Below are 15,187 nucleotides of genomic sequence, written 5' to 3' on the forward strand. Positions count from 1 at the left end.
TCCAAAACACTTGCAGATCTTTTTTTAATGGTAAACAAAAAGAACAGATTTTCCTCTCAACCTTGACTGAGAAGAAGCAATTGCTTGTTCTACAGCTTCCGTTTCTCCTCCCCCAGTAAAATGAGCTCCCCACCCACCCACAAGGCTGGAGATGGAATTTTCCATATAAGTAGCTTACAGTTCAGTGAAGTTACAACAAAGTGTTTTATAATAAAAAACATCAATCAGCTTTAATTCCAGAAGTGTTGTTATCACATTACAGGAAAGCTATTCATAACATGTAACAATTCAAGTAATAGAAAATGAAGAAACAACCCCCCTCCCCCAAATTTGTTCCAGATATCAAAGCATTTTAGGGGAAAAGTTCAGAATTCAACCAGCTGCTGATGTGCAGACCAAGAGCTACTCCATTCTGTGTCTCAGATGAGCTGAAACTCCAGAATTTGGCCCTACCAGAATGTCCTGGCATTTCCAATTCCGTGTCATTAACATGTTTTTTTTCCTCAGAACTATTTTCTTTTCAAAAGTAGGCCTAATAATCGTTGTAGATGATGCCTTCACTATACTTTTAGCTCAGAATTTCTGCGCTTTAGTAAAACACCTGAGATTAGCTTAGTCAAGGCCAAAAGGCCAGATGCAATGTGAACACATTCTAGATTTCTGCATTTCCTGGCGTACCACTAGAGGGATCACAGCTCCTCACTTTGAAATGCCACAAGGCTTTTAACCAGCTGTACCTGCCCTTCAGGAGAACTGTGAAGAAGGAACTAGAAAACTTTTCATTACAGTTAGCACGTGCTCACTGCTAGGTGGATAGCTTCCTGCATGAGCAAACATTAAGATCATTTTCCAACCTACATCCACTGACATTAAGGCCAGCTCACACATACTTGTGCACCTCTAAGCCTAGCTCAAAGGTTTTCCTGTGGGAATGGGAATCGGGATTGGTTTAAGATGCAATGAAGGATATCTCCCCTAAACGGCAGACGTATCAGTTCACTTCCCTTTTCTTCAAAGAACTTTGTTGTTTTTCATTATAATGCTTCAACACAGAGAATGATATATTCATGAAATACACATACTGAAAAGGCCACACACATATTCATCACCCCTTTATCAATTATTCAGTGTTTCAGAACTTCTGGAATATCACTCTGTGGATGGCTTCTAAGACAAAACAACAACAGTAAAAACTGAAGTGCCTTCATTAACATCAATAAACTATCAGAAGATGAGAATAAGGAGCTTTGTTTGTAAATCCATTTTTAACATAAGGGGGTTTTGTTTTTTAACACAGAAATACTGCAGCTCAGTGGATTGCCTGGTGACTTTTTTTTCTTGAAACCAAAGCACACACTTAACAAGCCTTCCTGAATGATTAAGAAATGAGCTAAAAGGTTTTGATATAAAACTAACAAAAAATCCTAAAATCACCACCTGGCATAAAACAACCAGTAGTTTATGTCTTCTTAAAAAGGAATCTGTTTTTTCTAAAAAGCAGAAAAATACATAGTACAATCTGACTTCTACTTTCAGTGAAAATCATGCTGCATCTAAAGTAGAACAAAAAAGTAGCAACAGAGGCAGATGTTCAGTTTATACATGTTAATGTAAAGTATCCTATTACACTAATAAAACAATTTTAAATGCTTTTCGCTACACCTGTGGAATTTCAAAACAAGCTCTAGCATATAATAACAACTTCCAGTTCTTTCATCTTCTACTAATGTATTTTAAGAACATTCAAAAAAATTCTTGGACACATATCAAGGTAAAGAATTTTCACTTGTATGCGTACTTTTCTTTTCTGAAAGAGATACAAAATACAATCCTTAACCTCCTGTGGTCAGAGAGCACACTGAGTTACATATAAAGTATGCAATAAATAATACAAATTCCTTTTACCTTTCATGTTTTTATTGCCTATTATAGCTTTAGACTGAGTTTCAGTTATTCCTTCTTACTTTGTTTTTTATTTTAATATACATAATCTCTATTTGAAGGAAAAAATGGTGAAAAGATTTTTTTTTTTGCAATAATGAAAGGAAATAGGTCAGCTATTTTATTGAACTACTACTACATTGCTAATATCTTACTTGGAGGAGAACCAACCCTGACAGTATGAGGAAGAATCATAAGTAATTTAAAAATCATCCATGAAGTGCATAAATAAGCCTCAATTCAAGCTGTATGTGAAAATAAGCTCTTAACTGACATTGACTGAAATATATATGATATAAAACATGCTACACTTCCAAAGAACAGATATTTACCTTTGTTGCAAGTTGTGACACTGAAGATGAAACTTCATCATGAAGAAACTGGTCTTTATTCTCAAAAAAAGGATAAAGATAAAAAAGGCACCACAGTCAGTTTCAGTTTGACAATAAACAGTGACATATTTCAGAGTATTCGTAATGCTTTTATTTTATTCAGCCCATCAGAATAGAAAATTGTCAAAATATGATCACAATGCAAAACTAACTGAACACCACCAATAACTAAAATAACAAAATTACATTTAGAATGATGAAAAATGCTTCACCAGAAGTAAAAACAAAAAAATCCCCCAAAGAAAGCTCAAAAAATTTACATAATACCACATTATAAAAAAATCTTAAATGAATATTTGTTTCTATATTTTTATTATGTACATTGACTTTCTGAATGCCCTATTAGATGATAGTCTATGCAGTGTCTAGAGGTTTGGAGGTTTTTTCCCTCCTAAAATTATCTTCTCTATCAAGTGAAGAGGAGCTGCATTTCCATAACTTAACAACAAGCTTTTGCCCACACCCCTTCCCATTTATAACTTTAGATTTCCAAAGAAAACCAGAGTCCTGAAGACAGCAGTGATGGTAGTTCAGTAGGGCAGCGTCTGTGCCTGTCTCTGAATTAAGTTGCTGTCTCAGTACTCTCACGCCATCATGTTACTACCAACATTCTCTTCAAGACAGGACAAGATCAATGTCAGGAGTACTTTAGAGGCCAAGGAAAGATAGGAAAAGCGGGATCGAGTATCCAGGAATTAAAAAAAAAAAAAATTCTCATTAAAACCCAGACTGTAAAAATGAAAATTATTTGCTGTACATATACATCCAAATACAAACAGGGCCAAATACAAAATACAAACAGCTACCTATAACTGAAATCATTTAACAACAATTCCCTCCCTCCAAAACAAAACAAAAAATTACAGAGTGGTTTATGGAAAACGTCTTCAAAGCGTCGATTTTGCAGAATCTCCTGTTTTCACTTCAGTCCATTTTTTGTTTATGACAGTCAGTTACTGTTTCAAAAATCAAATTTATCAACTTTCCACCACCCCAGCTAAAGTAAGGGCTAAGAAGCTGATATGCTCTTTGCTTAGTAAGCTCAATTTTTTAAAGTAACTCCATATAAACTAACACATATCTCCACACATACATACCATAACAAATACAAAACGCACAGCAGCCCAACTCCTACACATTTCCAAAGATCTGAACTCTTGCTGACGCTATCAGCAAAGCAGATGAGGGTGTCTGCATGAGGATCTTCTACGTTGTTCAAGCGCTACAGGTAGGTCTTTAGATATTTCTTATGATCTGGGGCCCAATTGCATCATCTTCGCCTTTGAGAAACCAGCTTCAGATCCCATGCATCTTTTTTTTTGTTATATTAATTTTGCCTATTAACATTTTCCTTTATAGGCAATACTTCATATTATATTCATGGACAAGGAAGGAATTAGGAGCATTTCTAGAACCACTATGAACCATCATACTACAGTGCAGTCGTAACTATATTTTAGAAATACTCTGGAATTACTTGTTGGGACAGAATACAAAGTCAGGAACTCCTATAATCATTCAAAATGAGAATATTACTTCCTGTGAATCTTAACAAGTTATTTAACTTCCAGATTTTGGTTAGCTGTCTTTAACACAGGAGGATATTATTGTAGATGGAATACCAAGAATGACAAAGTTTGGATTTGTGCAAGACTCTAACATGAAATTCAGTGACAGGTTTGGGTTTGGAGGATTGGTTTTTTTGATTTTAAAGGGAATCATTGGCAATGTTTTAAACAGAAACCCCCCCACACATACAATTTCAGAAATTTTCTGTTTTTTCCTCAACACTGTCAGTTGCCAAACTTTTGGATGAGGTTGCAAAGCCTTAACTTGATGATAACTCTGCTTGGACACAGGACAACAGCTACAGCATACTTCATCTAACCTTTCAAAATTTTTACCAAAAAGAAAAAAATAAATCCAGGAACTACAAAAGCTCCAAGAGGAAGTATGTAATGATCACAGACGTCCAGAGCTGTGGGAGCTGCAAGTTTCAGCTACCACTATCATTGTCTCCAGAACAAACAACATGATAGGCATTAGCACCTTCCAGAGTAACACCACCTCTTAATTTTAATTTTCTCAGCTCTCAGAGTATCTTAGGAAGGGTAGTAAAAGCATGGAAGTACATACAAAAAAGTTCATGCCCTACTCTGGAAAAAAATGGAGATGTGAAGGCATACAGCCTCTAGCAAGCCAGAGGGCGAGGAAACAAGTGTGAAGCAGCTTTCACACTGCAAGCTTTTTCGGGAAAAGACAAGAGATGCAATGAGCACCACATGTGGATATGGAACCAGTTTACGGGCATAATAAAATGAGAAAACTGTCTTTGATGAAAGATGTAATTTGGGATAAATGGTAGGCAAAAAGGTTAATTATTTTTTTCTTAATGTGTGACAACCAGGACTGTGGTTTTTGTTAATACATTCACATACAATGCTATGTACTATGCATAAGTAATGAAGAAGTAGCTTACAGTACCAGTATTCTCACACAGTGGAAGGAGGCTGACAGTAAAGACAACAAGACAAAGTTAAAAGATATGAAATATAAAGATGAAAAGATATGAAACCTTCAGGAAAACAACTGGTGAGAAGCAATTACTTAAAATACTTTTTTCCAGAGTGGAGCACTTACCAACTTCAGGAGCCCGACTATATACAAAAAGGAAGCTACATTCCTTTTAAGATTTGTTTCCTAAGAAGAGAGCCAGACAGTTCTGCTGTGTTTGTGATGCCCCTGCATGTGTCCCACAGGCTTGCTATTACTATTCTTGATTGAAATTGGCCAGTAGGTTTCAATTTAGCAGTCTCAAAGATTTCTAAACATTTTGTGAAAAACCTATGGCTAGGGAAAGCAGACAGAACCAAATTAATGTCCCACAGCAGGAAAAAAGCATGGCAGGAGTGCAGGCTGCCACAGCACATGCTGACCCTCACGCAGTTCATGGGGAGGGACCTCAGGGCCTGCAGGTTAGGGATAGACTGCGGATAAAATAAATAAATAAATAAATAAAAATTTAAAAAAGGACAGAGGTGGGAAGATCTAAGAAGAAAAGGCATATCATATATCATATCATATACAACTTCTTCTGATATGTATTCTTGACTTGTGTTAGCGTTCAAAGTTTGGGCATCTGACAATTTATTTTTAAATTTTCTATATTTTTTTTTTACAGAAGAATCTACTGTAGAGCTATTTGAAAAAGTCAAGAGGAGCTTGCTTTATCATGTCACGTAACAAATGTTGACACTGATCATTTATGAATTACTTCATTGTATTTTAGCCTAGTGAGCTTACAGTTATGACAACTCATTTTTACTTGAATTTAAAAGAAAAATTTGGACTACATTCCTATAATATCTAGTAACTAAGCAGGTGACTAAATGCTAACACTAGTGGGAAACGCTGATCAACAACTTGAATAGCCTTCCAGTTCTGGCAAGGGAATGTTGGTATGCACAGTGTGTTTTCATAAGGAAACAAGTGCCCTTTTGTTGGACATACTGCAAACTATAAGATACTCAAGGGATTAATTCAACTAGCACACAAACCTTTTTGTACAGAGATCAAAATTGTAATCTACTTCCCTCAGCTTCCTTTGTGGTAAAGTAATTAATTAGTCTCTTTAGATCATTCACTTTAATAATTCAGTCCAAGATGAGAAACACTGGACTTCAAAGAGTTAAAGCAAATAATAGCATCGTCTCACCCTGCGTGCCCTTCTTTTGTTCTAGTACATAAAATGGTATACTATTGATTTTCTCCAGGCAGATGTGGAACCTATATGAGATGTAAAGCTGAAAGCACATAAGCCTAAACAAGTTATTATTTTAAGAGCAAGTCCTTTCAGTGTAAATTATTGGTCTTCTGCTGTCCTATTAAATCCCCTGTGCCTATTGCCATGGCTCATCAAGGACTAAGCATAATTTAAAGTCTAGGTTATCATGACTGTTAGTGCACATTAGATTACAAACTACAGATGAACAGCTTAAGTGAAAACAAAACAAAAACATATATCACCTCAAGAGACACACTCCAGGGCAGAATTTAACACAATTCCCAGTATTACACAAACACCCAAAATAATTTAGCGATAGGAGATTGGGGGGGGGGGGGAGGGGAATACTCAGGAAATTACAAACCTGAAAGTTAACCTCTGAAGCTGGAAAGATTCCCAAAACACTGATTACAAACCAAAGAGTAGAACAGCTATACATACACAGGCTGACCAGAGACAGCACAGATACAGAAGAGGAGATCACACTACTGGATCACTGTCTTAAAATACAGTTAATAAAAATGCATAGCTTCCTTGAGTTTGAGGAGGATTTTGGTCTAACTTTAAATGAAATAAACCAGACTAAAGCAGATTGTTAATGCAAAAGTCGTCCTGCTTCTCTAGTTCTATAACTGAAACAAAAGCAGCAGACAATGCAAAGTGTACTTAAACTAAGCTGAGAGGGAAGTTATCAGCAGAAACTCAGTAGTATTGGGCCACATTTTGTTTGTCGTACATAAACATATTTGGAAAAACCAATGCGTGGATATATGCTTTCAAAGCCATGAAATTGGGACAGCTTCCAGAATAGTGATCAAATGTAAATGAACATAGAAATAGCTAAACTATTTTAATATATTCTTAACACAGCTGAAAAATAGAACTGAACTGTACCTGAACACTTGCACAAAACTGAGTATGCACTTTAAGGAAGCAAGGTTCGCATTTTTAACAAATAAAGGATGTATCAGACAGTCATACACAGGGCACTGTCTTCTGGGCCACAAGCCTGTGTGCTCAGCAGGCATCAGCTTCCATGCTTGACCGTGAATTTCCTCTGCTCCTCTCTGGCAGAGGTAATGTAGATTAAGATCATTTCATTAATCTTGTCTTTATATTTCATCTACTGCTATACCTCCAACTTCCATTCGTATGTCCTTAAAGCAAGCAAATGAACCAAACTAGTCACATGGGCAATGATGTAACTTGAAAATTTCCTATCGATATCACCAACAAAAATATTAAACTAGGCATTCCTAAAGTCTGTTCATGCTCAGGGCTAATTTTTTTAATTGTTTTTTCTCATATATAAAAAACACTTTTCCACTCCAAATTGCTCATTAAACTTAGAAAGCATCTACATTGTTACAATAAACCATATAAAATACCATTGTGACTACTACACTGCAAGTTTTCTCTACCACTCTTTGGCAAAATTGAGAGTACATTTTCTTTGTGCACAAAACAAAGCCTAAAGATGTTAAATAAGTACACTTTCACTGTTGCATATATTTATTTAATGACACTAATGTCTAAAATACAATTCATCAGCCCATTTTTAGAAGAACTTATTTTGCTCTGACTCTAAAAAGCCCAGGTGACTATTTCAGATGCAGCAGATAACCTACCCCATGCAGTGAAAATGCTTCCCTCTTCTAGGTCCCAGTCTTTTGTAACTACCTTTCACTCACCAGACTGACTTGAAGATAAAAAGTAGTCTTCCTATCTTTTCATCTTTTAAATTATCAAAACTGAATAAATTAAAATGAAGAAGATACATTTTCCTCCTACAAAAGATCCCACAGCTGTCAAAAGCTTGCTTAGCATTTTCATAAACTGCTTCTAAGTTTTAACTGCTGATTCTTCTGGTTATTGCTTTGCAGTCCTTGCATTTTCAAATAAAATATCTAAATTATTTCCATATTTTTAGTGTCAATTGATGATAAAGGCCCAAATTTACTGGAGAAGATTAATTTCAGACTATAAGAATATACATAAGAATAGTTTTGTACTTCTAGAATTTATTGTCATTACAAAATAATATCTGAGCATCAGATTCCTATGCTTTATGTTTTTACATCAATACAGGAAGGTTTTATTTTTTTAATATTAATTGTTCATATTATTGCACATTTCTGTAGTGAGTGATTTTACTCAGACCATGCTTTTCAGCAAATGCTTTTGGAAGAACATTATTAAACACTTTAAAAAAATTAAAAAGCTCAGCTCATTAAGAATTTGGTTTTGCCCAATGTGATTCAAAAGTCGAACTTACAGTATTTAAAATATGCTTCAAGAATTGGAAACACCTATATTAAGATCAAAATAACATCAGTGTTAAAGCTGAAAGAAAATAAGAAAGTCAAATACTCAATTTGACTTGAATAGCTTCAGCAATTCAAATACTCCAGTGAAAAATTTTCCACTTTTATGACACCAATCTGACTAAGAATCTTTCCATCAACTATTTTTAACAACTCCTCCGTACTAGGAGTTCATATTTGCTAACTCTTTCCTTATCCAGAAAACAAACCAACACTAGTTCAAAAGACAGTAGCAGACATACTATTTTTATGCAGTCATTGCCATTTCAAATTAAATTATACATCTAAAAAAAGATCTTCTAGTAGTAATGACAATATTTGCATAATACAGTTTCTGCAAAGTAGTATCAAAACAGACTGAACACACGATTTTTTGTTGCAGTGTTCACCAGCAAAGCCACTGTTTCTTTTCGACGTATCACCTTCAGCGTTCACATAGATCTATCAGAACAATATCTGCAGTCCCAGGTCTACTCAAAAAGAGCTGATGATGAAACTCTTTGGAAATACACTTTTATGATGATAGAACTGAATACTAGTCTACCTGTTAAAGTATTCATTCACTTGTAATAACTCCACGTAAGGATACCTCTAACATATGTAACCACTGACCAAAGACAGTTTCTTATATAAAAGTAAGGAAAAAAAGACATACACCTATTTTAATAGTTAAATATTCAGTGGATGAAAAACATTAGTTCTTGTTCAAAAAAGCACGGTATTTTAGTTTGTATATTAATGGCACAAAAAACTCCAGCACTGCTAGGAAAGTACAACTCTACAAACCTTGCAAAACTATACAAAGATAGAACAAATAGCTTAGGGAAAGTAGATTTCAAGAAATGATCTGAAGAAGAGAATAGTGGTTTTATGGATCAGTTGAAGAGGATAATTCTGTCCTAGCAAGGAAGCCTTCTGGCTAGCAAGGAAGAAGACAAACAAGGTTAGTGGCAAACAGAGGCTACCTTAGCTGGTAAAGCACAAAAGAAGACACAACAAGTGATAACACTGACAAATGGGCAAGTGGAAAGGGATGTATTAAGAAAAACCTTGAAAGCAGGGACAGAAATTTGACTTTAACTGTCCTGAAACAAAGGGAAGCTAGCTGAAGAATTTAAAACAGAAGGATGATGCAAGCTTTATGCTATAAGCAACAAAAATATCAGCAATGGGATTTATACGGACTAGAGGATAGGGGAAATGCCATGCAGCTATTGGAAGCTGAAAAAGAGGAAGTAATCACCATCAGGATAGGAAGTAAGGGTCTGCACAAGAATTTCAGCTGTCTAGACAGAAAGAAAAATAATAAAAGAAAGCAGACCTGGATTTTATAGAGGACACAGCAATAAAGTATAGACACAGATTCTCTTTTGCATAATAGATAAAAATCACAGACAGCCTTGAGCTTGCTTGCTTGAAAGAAAAAGATAGATACTGATGTTGTCTGTAGTAGGAGACCAACCGGAAAACAGGTGCTTTGAAAGACTTCTGAGAGTCAGAATTAAACAACAAAAAGGAGTAAGAGACAAGAAGCATAAGTAAGCAGGGTCAACGATGTAAAGATGGCAGTATAAATCAGAAAGTGAAGTACTTCAGAAGTGAGAGTTTTAAAAAAATAAATAAATAAAAATAAAAATACAGCTCTGTAGAGCTCCATGCAAGTGGTGAGAAAGAAAAAGGCTCCACTCAAGGAGCTGCCGACAGATGAATCAGACACGGAGGAGGAAGAGCAAGAAAGGCAGGCCAAGGAAGGTTCAAGAAAGTTTTCACCGTCAATCCCACAGTCTAACGTTCAAGAATGATGACCAAATTCAGGTGATGGATTTTAGCCAGGAAAATGTCACTGAAATGTCATAAGAACAGCTTTGATGAGAAGAAAAGAAAAACCAGGCTAGCATAGAGGGGACTTGTGAACAAATCAGAAGAGTACTGTAGGCAAAGCCATATGGGACACATTTAAATGGTTAGAAAGTGAAGAAAGACATTAGCTGGATTAACATTTATTGTTTTATTTTTTAATTAAAAAATACTCTTATTCAATGTATTAGCAGAACATATGAAATTCTACTCAATTCCCACCCATTCCTTCAGGGCCTGTCTGTGTTCTACTCATTTTAACATGAAAGCTTGTACTTAAAGTTGTACCAGAGACTTAAACATATTAATTAAAATAGGAAACTAAAATTCTGTATAGCTAGCTTTAAAACATCCAGTGAACAAGCCTAAACAAAATTCAGCATAAAACATGTTTCTGCACATACTTTCTTTGTATTTTCTGTTATATTCTTTGTCATATTCAGAGGAGAACAGGTAAGGCTAAGGATCTGAAATATTTTACTTGAAACATGAAGTCCCAAAAGACAATACAGTTCAGCTTGCATCAATCAACTACCCTAATATGTTTTTAAAAAGTTGAGCACCATTTTACATGAGTTACATGAAATATTGACACATCATTGACATCTCTGAGACTCATTATAGTAGACTTTAATCAATGAGAACTTAGCATGAGTGCAAAAACATTGCCTTGCAGAAGACAAAAACAACTATTGTTCTCATTCCAAAAAAACCCTACAGTTTGAAGCATAATGAGCATCTTACAACCTGCATGTATGTTTGCCATGCACTGCTATATGTTTCTCACGCATTTTCAGAGACATAAAAAGCACATTAATTTCACTTTATACATTTGTACTATTTACATGTATTAATGTATTCATGTATTAATTGTAGCTTTAGCCAATAAAGCACGTTCACGTTGCAAAAAGAGACTAAATATAAATTAAAATTAGTTTTTATGACTGAATCTAAAACTGTCTGGTCTAAAAAAAATATACAATTCATACAGTTATTTACACAAGTACTGTTTCAGAATTTACTTGTCTTTCTTATCTCAGGAAACAGCTTACTATTTTAAACAAGCATTAACAATTCAAAACACTTTAATGTATGCAGAAACTTTTTGCTGAAAAGTGGCTAGAGGCTGACAATTCCTTCCCATGGCAATTTTCATGTTCTAAAATTTCTTTCTGTTCTCCCCTGAAACAGAATCAAGCCATTCTCAAAAACAAAACTGACAAAACTTCTGTCTTCAGATAAAAGTAAGTATTTCTATTTGAGAAAGTGAGACTATCAACTTCCAGTTCACACAAATTCAAATGTCTGCCTGAGTAAGCCTAGATCAGGCTTCCATATCTAAATGAGATGAGTAAAATTTTTATGGAGTAACAATGTTTTTTTTCTTTTTAATTTATAGTAGCTTAATTCTCTGTTCCTTTCTACTACTACAATCATCAGGTTGCTCAGTGAGAATTCCTTCTCTCTTTCTCAGCATTGAAGAAACGTCATATATCAACAAAATTTCATTACACTGGAACACTTTCAATCCACTCTGTTTTTAATGGCACAGATGCCACTACCATATTCTGTAAGTAAATAGTTTCAGAATTATTTATTTTATATTTGAATGGTAGAAGCTTAGCAATATCCTACCAGCTTGCTCCATTAAAAATGAAAATAAAGTCAAAGGATCTTGTTGGGGAAAGCAACATATCAAAAATTAAAATCAAAGTGTTATGACTACAATTAATCTTCCCTTTTACCAAATGATGTACCAGAAAAGAACATAGAGAAAAAAAATCTAACAGTAAGTTTATGCCCCAAAGCTACTGCTGAGCTTCTTAATTTACTAAAAAGCACTCAAGTTATTTAGAGTTTGGCCCTAACAAGAGAAAACTGGGAAGTCCTGGATTTTTTTTTCTCCTGATGAGGTAATTGTTCATTCAGAGCTGCATGACAACAACCAGGAGCAGAGACTGAAGAAGACCAAGACTTTCTTAGGATAACTTTACTATCCCCAAAGGTAGCTGCGGATGCTGGTCAGGACCCTACAGAGCTTACCATAGAAATGGACAAAAAAGCAATGCAGAGTCAGCTTGGTATTTCTTAGTCATAGGAACTCTGCTGCACAAAGTAGAGGATAAAACAGTGGGAGTACTGTCAGGACAGAAGACTGACCTTCTGATCTGGGGGGCTAGGGCCAGGGGCCTCAAAGTGGTTTTGGAGTATTCGTGGCCAGAGAAGAGAAGCCGTGAATAGTCAGTGGGATTTAAGGGAAGCTTTCAGGGACCTTTGGTGCTCAAGGAAGGTTTCAGGAGGTAAGCCAGAACGGTAGACAGCAAACCAAGCAGCAGAGTGAAAACAGTGGAAGTTTCCAAGCATCTCAGGATAGGAACTGCAGAAGGAAGGAGAGATCAGATGTGGTACAGGAGGGTACAGGAGGCCTCTCAGGCCACCTGCAATCGCACAGTCCCTCTTCACCCCCAGAATGGGTCACCAACCCCTCTCCAAAAAGTGTGTCTGTTCTACCTCTCCTACAGCACAAGATCCTGTTCACCCACACACACCTTCACAGCTGCTGTCAAACAGGTAGCAAAGCACAGAAGGCTCCTGTGGCTGCAGAGCAGCAGAAAGGACCAGGCCAGACCCAACTGAGGAGCAGACTGGTTATTCCTGACACTGGTGAAAGCTGGGAAGAGGTAGGCACGACTGCTGCTACTGGGAGAAACTGCTCTTAGCTGTGGCATCAACAACCCATAGCTGTCAGTGGGAGGAGGACCAGGAACTCGAGCAGAGGGCAGGTTATCCAAACACATTCCTGCTCTTCTAGCAAGGTAGTCAAGGCAGTCATGGGGCAGGGAGCTTTTTTTTTTGGGGGGGGGGGGGGGGGGACGTTAGATACAGACGTCAGCAGCGTGCAGCCCTGGGCAACCGCCTGCTTTAGGCATGCCTAAGACCAGCTTTGTGGCAAGAGAAGATCAGTTCAGCAACAAAGCAGCATCAGCCAGCGTAACAGGCTACCGAGCTGGATGGCTGCCTAATTGTTATCAAGTTTTTGAAAGCAAGTCAACAAACATCCCTTCAGCTGTTTCGCCTCATACTCCATTGATACCCTTCCTCTGAGATTGTATTCGTTTGGCGATCAGTGCACGGAGAAGGTCACTACTGGTATTTAACTTATCATTTAACAACGGAAGTTTGCAAATAGGATCGCGGCTATTTAAAGATAACAACTGCCATAACTAAGCCGCGCCGGAGTTTCGGCGCTCCGCACGAACGCACCCGCATCTGCCAAGGCTGCGCTCCCGCAAGTCGCGGCGTCACCCGCCGCGCGGAGGAAGGGCCCCAGCGACAGCGCCGGCGCGGGGCGGGCGGGCAGCGCGGTGGGGGCAGCAGGCCCTGGCGGCGCCCTGGGGAGGGAACCGGGCAGCGCCCGCCAGGGCCCCTGAAACCAACCCAGCGACCGCGCCGAGCCCCGCCGCCGGGAAATCTAATTACTCACGTCGCGGGCGGCAGAGCCGGGCCGGGGCCGGCCGGGCGCGGCGCGGCCCCCGCTCTTACCTGGGGGGCCGAGAAGGCGGCGGCGGCGGGCGGCGGCGGGCCGTGGGGCCGACTCTCCTCCTCCTCGGGGGAGTCGTCCAGCAGAACTTTGCTGCTCTTGTTGAGCTTCCACATGGCGGGCGCGGGGGCGGCGGCCTCGCCTCGCTTCTTCCTGGCGGCCGGAGGGGCGAGGCGGGAGCGGGCGCTGCCTCCGCGGCCCCCGGCCGGGCGGCGCGGCGCGGCTGTCAACCCGCCGGGCTGCCGCGGCGGCAGGCGGGGAGGAGCGCAGCCCGCCCACCCCCCGCGCCGCGGCTGAGAGCGGCTGGGCGAGGAGGGTCCCGCCCGCGGCCGGCGACTGCGGCAAGGCGGCCCGGGGGGCGGGCGGCGGGCGGCGCCGCCGCCCCCCCGCTGTCCCTCCTCACCTGCGGCCGCTCCCCGCCGCCGCAGCCGCCGCCGCCATGTTTGCGGCGGGCGGAGGGAGCGGGCTTTCCCGTCGCCGCGGCAACCGGCGCGGCGCCCGCCGGCCTCTGACAGCGCGCCGGGCCTGCCGCCGCCGGGCCGCGGGGCCGCAGGCGCCTCTCCCCCACGGCACGCAGGCTGCCGCGGCGCCCGGCCGTGCCACGCTCCGGCGCTGCCCGCGGTGCCACCGCTGCTCCCCTCGGGGGACGCGCCCCGCGTCGCCTCGGGCGTTAGCGCGCTCCGCGCCCGCAGCACAGCCCCGAGGGCCGCCCGGGCTCCGGGCCTTACTGCGTGTCGCCAGCACGCGGAGCGGCCCCCGGGCAGCCAGGCCCGTCCCCTGCCCGCACACGCGTCCCCGCTGTGTCCCTCGCACCCCGTGCAGGCCGCCCGCCGTCTGCCCTCGCGGCTCGGCAACATGCAGGATAGAAAGGCCTGACACATCCAGCCAGCGAGCCACGACCCGGGTGCGGTAACTGCCTGTTCGACGGCACTTAGGCGTGAAGGCTGACCAACCGCGCCTGGATCTAACACCCCACCTACCAGCTGCGAGTTCCTGCACTTCTTATTTTGTTTTCAAACAGATGCTAGCATGCTTCTCCATAAAAATGCTCACCCAGGCGCTTGTTTTTCCATTATTTTCCACTCTGAGTTAGGGTTGGATGTCCAAAGAACCATGAAAATATTCTAGGGAGCTGCTTTGGGTTGTACCAGTTGCTTAACATTACTTCAGTTTTTCTAGTGGAAGGCCGTAACCTTGCACTCCCTCATGTGTATCACGGAGAGACTTGCAAGTCTTTCCGTAACTACCCGATCTCTTTGGGGGCACAGCAGCAGTGGTTAGGCAACTGCAGTGCTTTGCTTCACTTGCTTTCAGCTGCAGTGCACTCCTACCTGTTCAGCTGGAAAAA

The 15,187-nt window shown here is 40.2% G+C and overlaps 1 protein-coding gene across 2 annotated transcripts in view; it reads right to left on the reverse strand.

Moving 5' to 3' along the window:
• Positions 1-14,297, reverse strand: part of TDRP (testis development related protein) — a 29,138-nt gene extending 14,841 nt beyond the window's left edge. The window contains exons 1-2 of one of the 2 annotated variants that reach the window (XM_064508521.1): positions 13,842-14,297; positions 2,274-2,333 (exon numbers count right to left, since the gene is read on the reverse strand). In XM_064508521.1, coding sequence (XP_064364591.1) covers positions 2,274-2,333; positions 13,842-13,955 — 174 coding nt within the window. In that variant the 5' untranslated portion in view covers positions 13,956-14,297. The remainder of the gene's footprint in view (positions 1-2,273; positions 2,334-13,841) is intronic. The other variant, XM_064508522.1, reaches the window with a different exon arrangement.
• Between the last annotated feature and the right edge of the window lie 890 nt (positions 14,298-15,187).

The sequence above is a fragment of the Dromaius novaehollandiae genome, chromosome 3, assembly GCF_036370855.1.
Source record: "Dromaius novaehollandiae isolate bDroNov1 chromosome 3, bDroNov1.hap1, whole genome shotgun sequence".
NCBI lineage: Eukaryota > Metazoa > Chordata > Aves > Casuariiformes > Dromaiidae > Dromaius > Dromaius novaehollandiae.